An 11,631-nucleotide genomic window follows, 5' to 3' on the forward strand; every position below is an offset into this window, starting at 1 on the left:
AAAACAGGCATTATTGTGATGACACCAATGTCTCTCACTGTTATGTAACCCCCCCACCCTCTTAGCTTTGATCCAAAGAGAGAAAGAGCTGAGGAAAGTGTGACCGATACAACATGGGCCACCTCTTGGGAGAGGGTCACTGTCTTTTTATCTCCTTCACACTCGAACAAGAGCCACAACCTTCTATCACCAGTTTCCAGAACACCCCTCAGCATGTAATACTGTAAGATCATGGATTAGAGTGGACAGTAAAAGAGTCAAAGGACTCTTTCTGCCCCTACCCACCATGGCAGAAAATTTTAGGTTTTACAATGCTGAATACAAGAATGAGAAGGTCAGTGGGCTTAGGTCCATCATTCACCAACCAAATACCTAAGAACCATTGAGTGTAATAACAAATCTTTTATTAGTGAGGTAAGAAATGTTCTGTTACAAATAAAAATCTCCTTCCATTCCATACACCCCACTCTGTGCCAACCACACTGCGTTTTCCAGTGTTCTCTGTACAAGCATGTCATTTTCACCACAGACTGACCTTACATGGGATGTTTCCTTTGCATGATATACCCCTATTTCTGTTTCTTGGAAATTCATCAAGACCAAGTGAAAACTTCACCTCCTCTAGGAAACCCTCACACACTATCCACAGACAGAGCTCTGCTGTGCTCACTCAGCACTGTTTGTACCAACATCGTATCCCATGCATGCTTAGACACTTACATATTTGTATTTCTCATCAGACTGAAAAATATTCCACAATAAGAACTCTGCTGTGTGCATGTGTGTATTGCTAGTACTAGCAGAGTTCCAACCACACTATAAGAATCACAAAATTTGTGTGGACTAAAAGACTCATTGACTAAAGTAATGCCTTCTCACTTGCCCTAATAAATGGAGTGTCAGGAATGTAATTGAATCTAACTTTAGGCAGTCATGTTCCATTTTAATGACATCAATTTCTGCTGTACGATCTTATTAAGGGTGATACAGAAGGGGTGGGAGATTGGGTAGAACATATGCTGAACTCAAAAATTATCTTGGAATTTTATTTTTTTTATGTAAATATCTCATCTGGGACACGTTTTCTGCCACCTTTACCTTAAAATTAATGCAAAGAAATAACTCCAGTCAATTGTATTCTTAAATACATTTGGAATATAGACTTTGGAGCTAAACAGAATCACATCTGAATTTCAGTTTCACCACTTACTACTATTATGAGCTTGGGAAAATGAGCTCACCTTTCTGAACATCATTTCTTCATCTGCAGAGAAGAAATAAAAAACCCTTCTTCGTAGGAATACATAAGAGAATCATTCGAAAGACATTTTAAGTCTTGGAGTGTGAAGAGGGTCATAACCCTCCAACTGGTTTTTCCCAACCACCTATAGATGGATCTGCTGGTGGTGGAAGCAAGAGGGAGGAAGGAGGAACAGGACAGGAAGTAGGTCACCAGTTTCTTCCTACCTTTTGGCAGAGCTTGAAATTGGGTACCTGTATTCAGATGCCAGGGTCTGCACCCTCGTTCAATCTTGTAGCCTCTCAAGTGAATCTCCCCTTGTCTCAGATTCTTCCTCCTTTCTGCTGGCTCAAACTGATATTACCCACACAGAATCCACCCAACACAGTTCAGAGTTAAGGAGTCAGAGCTGCAATCATTTAGCTAATTGATGGCAGAATAAGGACCAGATTGAACCAATGCTCCAATCTCTGAATACAGAGCTCTCTGCATTAATCCTACTGCCTCTCTCAGCAGGGAAACTCTTCTTTTTGGGAAAAAATAAACTACTGCTCAAAAATTTTATAGATTCTTATCAAGATATGCTCCTGAAAAGTGTAGCAAAATAACTGATAAAGTGTAATAGTAATAATAAACCAGGAGCAGTTAAAACAAAAATGTGAACCTGTAGCTGATACTTTCACTTTTGTCTTTTAGGGAAGCCAGATTCTTTGACCCTGAAAGCAGTATAAATGACAAAATGAAATGAAAATATTTTTTCTTTTTAAATTTTTTTATTTTTAATTATTATGGGTATGTAATAGTTGTATACCTTTATAAGGGACATATGTTTTGATACAGGCATATAATGTGAATTAATCAAATCAGAGTAATTGGAGTATCCAAAACCTCTGGAATTTATCTTTTCTTTGTGTTAGGAACATTACAATTCTACTCTTTTAGTTATCGTAAAATATACTGTACCTTATTGTTGATTATAGTCACTTTGTTGTGCTATCAAATATTGTTCATTCTATCTAACTATACTTAACTATTTTTTGTACCCATTAACCATCCCCACTGTATCCCCACCACCCTACTCCCCTTCTCAGTCTCTGGTAACCATCATTCTACTCTCTATCTCCATGAGATCAATTGTTTTTAATATTTAGCTCCCACATATGAGTAAGAATATACGAGATTTATCTTTCTGTCGTTGGCTTATTTCACTTAACATAATGTTTTCCAGTTCCATCCATGTTGTTGCAAATGGCAGGATTTCATTCTTTTTGTGGCTATATGATATTCCATTGTGTATATGTACCACAAATTCTTTATCTATTTATCCATTGATGGATATAGATGGCCATTATGAATAGTGCTGCAATAAACATGGGAGTGCAGATATTTTTTCTATATATTGAATGCCCCTCCCTTGGATAAATAACCAAGAGTGGATTTCTGGGTTATATGTAGTTCCATTTTTAGTTTTTTGAGGAACTTCCACACCGTTCTCCATAGTAGTTGCACTAATTTACATTCCCACCAATAGTGTATGAGGATTCCCCTTTCTCCACATCCTTGCCGGCATTTGTTACGGCCTATCTTTTTGATAATAGCCATTTTAACAGGGATAAGATGATATTTCATTATAGTTTCGATTTGCATTTCTCTGATGACTAATGATGTTGAGCATTTTTCCATATACCTGTTGACCATTTGTATGTGTTCTTTTGAGAAATGTCTATTCAGATCCTTTGCCCATTTTTAATCAGATTATTTAATTTTTCCCATTGAGTTGTTGAAGTTCCTTATATATCCTAGATATATGGCAAGAGATAAGGGTTTAGCTTCATTCTTCTGCACAGGGATATACAGTTTTCCCAACACCATTTACTGAAGATACTGTGCTTTCCCCCACTGTATATTCTTGGCAACTTTGTTGATGATAAGTTCACTATAGATGTGTGGATTTATTTCTGGTTTATCTACTCTATTCCATTGGTCTGTGTCTGTTTTTATGCCAGTACTATGCTGTTTGGGTTACTATAGCTCTGTAGTATCATTTGAAGTCATGTAAGGTGATTTCTCCAGGGTTTTTTTTTTTTTTTTCTTTTGCTCATGATGGCTTTGGCGCTATTCTGGGTCTTTTGTGGTTCCAGATAAATTTTAGGATTATTTATTCCATTTCTGTGAAGGTTGACATTAGTACTGTGATGGGGATTGCATTGAATCTATAATTGCTTTGGGTAGTATGGACATTTTAACAGTATTGATTCTTTCCATCCATGAGCATGTAATATCTTTCCTTTTTGTGTGTGTCCTCCTCAATTTCTTTCAGCAATGTTTTATAGTTTTTATTGTAGAAATCTTTCATGTCTTTTCTTAAGTTTATTCCTGGATATTTTATTTTATTTGTAGCTATTGTAAATGGGATTACTTTCTTTGTTTCTCTGTTAAATTGTTAACTATTGGTATACAGAAATGCTATTGATTTTTTTTGTATGTTGATTTTGTATCCTGAAACTTTACTGAATTTATCAGTTCTAATAGTTTTTTGTGAAGTCTTTAGGTTTCTCTAGATATACAGTCATATAATCTGCAAACAGGGATAATTTGACTTCTTCCTCTCCAATTTGGATGCGTTTTATTCCATTCTCTTGTTTGACTGCTCTAGCTAGAACTTCCAGTCATATATTGAATAACAGTGGGCATCCTTATCTTGTTCCAGATCTTGGAGGAAAGGCTTTCAGTTTTTCCCTGTTCAATATGATACTAGCTGTGGGTCTGTCATATATGGAATTTATCATGTTGTGGTCTGCTCCTTCTATACTAAGTTTTCTGAGAAGTTTTAGCATCAAGGGATATTAAATTTTATCAAGTGCTTTCAGCATGAATTGAAATATCATATGTTTTTTGTCCTTTCTTCTATTGATATGGTGTATGACATTGATTTATTTGCCTCTGTTGACCCATCCTTGCATCCCTAGGATGAATCCCACTTGATCATGATGAATAATCTTTTAAAGCATTGTTGAATTCTGTTTGCTATATTTTATTGAGAATTTTTACATCTATATTCATTAGAGATATTGTCCTATAGTTTTCTTTTTTTGTGTTTTTTTTTTTTTCTGGTTTTGACATAAGGGTGATACAGGCCTTGTAGCATGAGTTTGGGAGTATTCCCTCCTCCTTGATTTTTTGGAATAGTTTAAGTAGGATTGCTATTAGTTCTTCTTTGAATGCTTAGTAGAATTCAGCAGTGAAGCCATTGGGTCTTGGGTTTTTCTTTGATGAGAGACTTTTTATTACTGCTTCTATCCCCTTACTTGTTATTGGTTCATTCAGGTTTTGAGTTTCTTCCTGGTTTAATCTTATTAGGTTGTATGTGTCTAGGAATTTATCCATTTCTTCTAGGTTTTCCAATTTATTGGCATATATTAAATAGTTGCTCACAATAGTAGTCGCTAAGATCCTTTGGATTTCTGCAATATCTGCTGTAATGTCTCCTTTTTCATCTCTGATTTTATTTATTTGGATCTTCTCTCTTTTTTTCTTAGTCTGGCTAAAGGTGTGTCAATTTTGTTTATCTTTTCAAAAAACCAACTTTTTGTTTCATTGATCTTTCATATTGTTGGGGGTTTTGTTGCAATTTCATTTATTTCTGCTCTGATCTTTATTATTTCTTTTCTTCAAAAATATTTTGTTAAAGCAGAATAAAGAAAAGATTTATTACATTGGGACTTTTATATCAAAAATACAAAATTGAACCTTGGTAATTAATCTTTTGAAAATAGGCTATGTAAATGTCACTAAACACATTTTCTTTCCCGAAATAGTTCTATAGAAAAAGAATTATCAAACAATTTTACATGTGATAATTTGATTTGATCAACAAACTGCAATCTTAAAAATGTGGACAACTCAATAAATTGCAAACACTACAGCCATGTGGGAAAGCTTCTGAATTGCATTCTGAGTGCTTAGGAGGACAACAAAATAAATAGCCCAGTGCTTTTATAAGATATAACTTGAAATAAAAGAGCAAGAAAAGGATGACTTCATGGAGATGGAAAACTGCACCCGGGTAAAAGAATTTATTTTCCTTGGCCTATCCCAGAATCAAGGAGTGAGCTTGGCCTTATTTCTTTTCCTGCTTTTGGTGTATGTGACAACTCTGCTGGGAAACCTCCTCATCGTGGTCACTGTGACCTGTGAATCTTGCCTTCACACCCCCATGTATTTTTTGCTCCGTAATTTATCTATTGCCGATATCTGCTTTTCTTCCATCACAGTTCCCAAGGTTCTGATAGACCTTCTGTCTGAGAGAAAGACCATCTCCTTCCGTGGCTGCTTCACTCAGATGTTCTTCTTCCACTTTATTGGAGGGGTGGATGTCTTTTCTCTATCGGTGATGGCATTAGATCGATACGTGGCCATCTCTAAGCCACTGCACTATGTGACCATCATGAGTAGAGGCCGTTGCATTGGGTTAACAGTGGCTGTCTGGGTGGCGGGCTTTGTCCACTCCACTGTACAGATTTCCCTGTTGCTCCCACTACCCTTCTGTGGACCCAATGTTCTTGACACTTTCTACTGTGATGTTCCCCAGGTCCTCAAACTCGCCTGCACAGACACTTTTACTCTTGAGCTCCTGATGATTTCCAACAGTGGGCTGGTCACTGCACTGTGGTTTATCTTCCTGCTTGTGTCCTACATGGTCATCTTGATGATGCTGAGGTCTCACAGTGGGGAGGGCAGGAGGAAAGCCATCTCCACCTGCACCTCCCACATCACTGTGGTGACCCTGCATTTTGTGCCCTGCATCTATGTCTATGCCCGGCCCTTCTCTACCCTCCCCACAGATAAGGCCATTTCTGTCACCTTTACTGTCATCTCCCCTCTACTGAACCCCTTGATTTACACCCTGAGGAATCAGGAGATGAAATCAGCCATGCAGAGACTGACAAGAAGACTGGTGCCTTCTGACAGGAGCAGACTGATACTTCCCTCCTCTCACGACCTTTAAAAATGTTTGAGCAGCAATTTGATTCTATTTACTGATTTATAATTAATTTTTCTAAATTTATTAATAAGATGCACATGACCTTTAAAATATTATGATCAGCACGTCATAGTAACATAAAAATATGGATTTTTGTATCACAAAAGAAAGTACAGAAATAAAATTATTAGCAGGAAAGGTATGTATTGCTTTTGCCATACAGCTTTGGAAAAATAAAGGAAATGGAATCAAAACACACTCAGACATTGCGTCTACATTCCTGTACTGTTACCGAAAAGGGCTGAGACACATTAGAAGCCTAATGCAGATTGTGTACTGAGATTCCATAAGATCTTTCATGAAGTAAACATATCCTAATGAAGTAAACACATCCAAATTAAATTTCTTCTCCAATTCTGTAATGTAAACAAATTAAATAACTATCACCTGAAGATTTTTTAATCTAAAGCTCACCCTCCAGTGTTTGAGAATAGGTGCCTTGGAGTTAGCACGGACAGCTTGAGTTAAAATATGGAATTCACCAATTATGAGCTCTGTGACCTTGAGCAAAGTCCTGGCCTGACCTTCCTCTGCACCCCAGGTCCACTGGCCACCCCTTCAGTGCATTCCCTCAGCAGCCTGTGCTTAGCTCTAGTACAGCGCTCGGGACGCCATTTCAAATTTCCTGTTCTCTTTCATAGTCCCAGCACCTGGCACAACTGGAATATAATAAACACTACTAAAACGTTGTTGAATTAAAACAATGAATGGATATTGCCTCTCACTCATTTCTGCTCTTCAAATCATTGGAGGATACTGTTAAGAAAATAATAAGTTTTTACATTCTGAAGATATGACTCCCTAAAAATAATTGAAACCTACAAGATTTCTTTGTCTTTCTTTCTTTCTCTTTCTTTCTTTCTTTCTTTCTTTTTTTTTTTTTTTCTTTCTTTTTTTTTTTTTTTTGCAAGCTGTACACCGTTTTTTTCTTCGCGGCTACCAAAGGAGGATGTTCCTTGCGTGTCCTCGCTTCGTTCCCCGGGTGCCTTGCACAGCCAGCAGCTGCTCCCACTCCCGTCACAGTGGGTGCTTCCGCCAAGCCCAGGCTGACCTGGCCACATAGTGCCAGCAGCTCACTTCCCCTTTCCCTGGTGGTAGGGGTGGAGCCGGTGGCTTGGGTGGGCAGGGCCCAGCTGGGGTCCCAGGGACCCTGAACATACGTCCTCGTCCTCGGAGCTGGAGGCTACTCCAGAACCACAGTGCCGCCCACCGCTCCCAGGGCTGCCTTGATCTCAGCCTCAGCTTTGGCGACGTTGGCTTTGATTTCCTGGGGTAGGGACTCCACCAGCTTCTTTGCCTGGACAAGGTTTATGCCCTGGACGTAATTCTGGATTTCCTTGATCAGCTTGACTTTGTCTAGGGGCTTTGCCTCTGTTCACGGTGAAGTGTGTCCGTTCCTTTTGTTTGGGGATATCTTCTTCCGCCACCTCAGGGCTGCAGCAGGGGGGACAGCACCAGGAGCCACACCACCCATCGGCATGAGTCCCACATCCTGAATCCTCACCGTTTTCTTCAGGAGTTGGTTGAGGTCTGAGATCTCCAGGAGCGTGAGGCTAGCAATGTCCTGGACCAGCTGCTGGATTTGGGGGGATACTCCTTGGGGGCGTTATCCAGTGGTGCGCCCGCCAGGGCCTCACCCCTCCTATGGCCACTGGTCCTCATCTGTCGCACAGATGCTGGAAGAAAAATAGATGAAAATAAGTTTATTCTTTATATTCATTAACAAATATTGTGCCTGGAAATCACAAATAATATGAAATGCTAGTTTTTTGTTTTACTTTGGGTTTCCTGTTACCATTTCATGTTATTTATATTTCCATATTGTGAAATAAATACCATTTTTATTTTTTTTTAAAAAAGGAACCAGTGTTCCTTAGAGAAATGGCTGATTCTGGGGCTGAGGCAGAGAATACACAAGATGAGCCTAAAACATCTTTTAGTGCCAAAAAGCAAGGAAATATTCAAAAAACAAAACAATGGAGTATGTCAAAGGGACACAGGAGTCACCCGAAAGAGCTCCCAGTGGCCAAAGTTGGAACAATCCAAGCCACAAAATGCACAAGGTAGTGTTGTATTATAGCCCAAAGTATAAAATAAATATCCATGAGTGAGTCCACACTGATATAAATAAATGACTGAATAAATAAATAAATGGAAGAGAATAGCCAAGTCTCACATGCAGAATTCCAAATAATGTATGTAGATTTTTCCACCTTCGAGGAGGTGGAGCATCACTGCCAACTCCATAGTGTGAGTTATGAATAGTGATCTCCTCCCAAAGAGTACAATATTTAAAAAAAAAAAAAAAAAAGAACCTGGAGAAACCTGACAGACTATGCCAGCCAGGTGTTCAAAGTTAACATCCTCAGTGATAAATCATGTTAATAATATGTACCTTTTGTTATGACGTGATTGATGAAAATGGCACTTGACCTCTGTATTCTTTCTCCCCAAAACCTATAACCCCTGTGTACCCATGAGAAAATCATCCGGCTAACCCAGATGGAAGAACATTTTATAAAACACCTGACCAGGATTCCTGGATACTGTCAAGGTCATCAAAAACAAAGGAAGTCTGCGAAATTGTCTTAGCCGAAAGGAGCCTAAGGAGGCATCATGACTAAATGTAATCTGGTATTGGGGGTGGGACCCTGGAGCAGAAGACAGACAATAAGTTAAAAACTAAGAAAGTCCAAAAAAAAAAGTATGGACCTTATATAATAATTTATCAATATATGGTTCATTTGTTGTGAAAAATATACCATAACAATGTTAACAAGGAAATGGATATAGGATATACATGAACTCTCTGTAATACTCTTGCAGCCTTTCTGCAAATCTAATCTAAACTTAAAAGTTTATTTTTTAAAAGTGCCTGGCCCATAGGAAGTCTTAATAAATGTTCTTCTTATTCTTTTTCATCAGGATTTTTCTCTAAACATTTTGTCTAGGTTCAGAATGTGTTTCTTCCCCTAAGGCCTTTGAGGTTGAGAAGAGGGTGGTAGTGGGGACTCTTAGTTAATATTATAAAGGAATATTATGCCAAACTGCCATTTGGGAAGCCTGAAGCAACTTCTACCTCCTCCATTTATTTATTTATTTATTTAGGTTGGATGCTGGAGTTTGTCTTTTTGAAAGAGACACCTTTACTGAGTTATGCAAAGGTAAAGCAAATCCCTACACTTTGTAACTGGGCAAGGCCTGAATCCAAGCAGCCATTCAAAACCAGCTCTGCAAAATTAACTATTCTGTTTGGTAATCTTTACCAGTGACAGAGCTAGACATACTAAATTTAATTCTGGTTGTGGCTAGAGAGAAGCAGTTGGGTCTGGACTGTCAGTGAAGATGGGTTCAGAAAGATTTCTGCCCACAGAAGGAAGCAGAACCATGCCACCTAGAGCCTGTCTGGGGCCTAAAGGAGGGAGAAAGCCAGCAGTCAGCCCTCTATTGTTGAAGCATCCTAGGTAGACAATGGGAACAATTATAGACAATATTTCATGTTAAAGGCCTTAAAACGGTAGATCTTAAAGATGGTCAACCAATAGAGCAAGCTATCAAGTGGAATCATGTTTCTCACCATGCGGCCATTTGGGTGTCTGGTTTCACTGAACTTTCTTAAAAGGATGGCCTTGATAATAAACTAGCTAACGAGAAAGATGAACTATCAAACAGAAAGTAAGAGGAATAAACTCATAGCACATAATTGCCCCTTTAAAGAGAAAACTCAGCACAGCTGCCCCCTTTGTTTTGTTTGATTAAACACCCAGGGCCCAGCTCGTTGTCTTTAAGTCTAACTCCTTATCTCTAAGAGTTCATTTTAACAGCCTTGAAGAGCCCTAAACAGACACCAGGGGTACGAACTCCCTCTCAGCTCTCCGCCAGAACAAGATTCCAAGGACTCTGATAAAGCCAGCCTCACAAAGAAAAGGGGAAAACAATGGAAAACCAAACTCAGCTGCTTCACAGCCACTTCTGTTATCAGCTGGCAGCTGTAACTGTTTTTTTCTCTCTTTTCTTTGTCCCCATAAAAATCCTGAATTTCTTCTGCTCAGTGCCAACACTTCTTTCCTTCTTTCGTGTTGTGCCCTTCCCTCCTTTGAGAAGTAAACTTTTTACTTCTGTATATCCTAATCTTTGTGTGAGAAATATTTCTCAGCCCACATACAAATTTACACCCCAATATTTCCTTTTCTTGGTGCAGACAGCCAACCATGCTGCTCTGTCCTGCGCCTACTTCAACCTCTTCCCAAACTGGAGAATTCCTTGTGCATAAACTGTTGAGACAGGGAGAAGGGATGAGATTTCCCCCAAACTTTCAAGCCCCTGACATTTCCAGTTCTCTCTGTATATGTTGTTAGACTTGGAAATGGAATGGGATGGAAAGACTGGGCATTGGGTCAGCTGCGTGTCTATTTGCACCACATGTGCTCACAGGCAAGATACCCTCTGATCACTGCAAACAGTGTTATTGGGGCTTTCTAAGAAATATAACTTGACATTTCATCACAACTTTTCTTCCTACTTCAGCCAGAGGATGAGGGGATTCACTCTTTCAGTTGCCTCTAGAAAATTTTAGACTCTGAACCAATGTGTACTCCTAAGCGTATGAGCCTGAATGACTTCTTAATTACTCCCACTGAAACAACCTCACCGTCAGCAGAATTCTTCCACGGGCACATCCAACTATAATCCCTCTGACAATTATCACACTAGTTCTGGGATTAAGGAATTGATAAATGTGGTGGGGTGCTGTGACTCAGCCTGGAAGGGGAAGAAAATACTATTCCCTGAGTCCTTTCCACATCAAGACAGAAGAGAAGCCATGGGAATCACTGGCCTTCGGAGGAGTGTTAACAGAATTTTCTGAAGCAGAATGATTCTCAAGGTTCATGTGAACATTATTTAAGACATTGAAGCTCTGGAAAGAAGGTTGGAGACTTTAGGTAAGAGATAAAACTGTACATGAGTATGTGTGCCTGGGGTGTTTGAGTGTCTACCCATAAAGTGAGAAAATAAGAACGAGTAAAACTGAGATCCAGGTGTAATCATTAAGATTCACAGGTACATGTTGACTACAAGTACCACAATATGAATACAAAATGCTGCATTCCAGGAAGAACCTTCAGTAACAGACAGCACAGGCCAGAAATATTAACCAAAAGGACATTGTGCAATGAGAGGCATAGAGATGAGGTCAGTTTAGAATTGGGGGAAAGGCAGCTTTTGTTTTCTGGGACCTCTTGAATTGTACAGAGAAGAGATTTTCTCAGGCTTCTTTCCTCTAGATGGATCTCCATAAACTGAAACTGACAGAGGTTGTTCTTACCTGACATTTAAACCTAGAGAG

At 39.1% G+C, this 11,631-nt stretch overlaps 1 protein-coding gene and 1 pseudogene across 1 annotated transcript; one reads left to right on the forward strand and one right to left on the reverse strand.

The window, feature by feature from the left end:
• Positions 1-5,282: 5,282 nt before the first annotated feature.
• Positions 5,283-6,248, forward strand: LOC138385002 (olfactory receptor 4D10). The gene has a single exon (XM_069470638.1). The coding sequence runs from the start codon at positions 5,283-5,285 to the stop codon at positions 6,246-6,248; it is 966 nt and encodes a 321-aa protein (XP_069326739.1).
• Positions 6,249-7,401: 1,153 nt separating this feature from the next.
• Positions 7,402-7,828, reverse strand: LOC138384546 (large ribosomal subunit protein bL12m pseudogene; annotated as a pseudogene).
• Between the last annotated feature and the right edge of the window lie 3,803 nt (positions 7,829-11,631).

This window comes from Eulemur rufifrons, chromosome 6 (assembly GCF_041146395.1).
Source record: "Eulemur rufifrons isolate Redbay chromosome 6, OSU_ERuf_1, whole genome shotgun sequence".
Lineage (NCBI taxonomy): Eukaryota > Metazoa > Chordata > Mammalia > Primates > Lemuridae > Eulemur > Eulemur rufifrons.

Coding starts and splice junctions, on each gene's coding strand:
- LOC138385002 (XM_069470638.1), top strand. CDS start 5,283: ATGGAGATGGAAAACTGCACCCGGGTAAAAGAATTTATTTTCCTTGGC.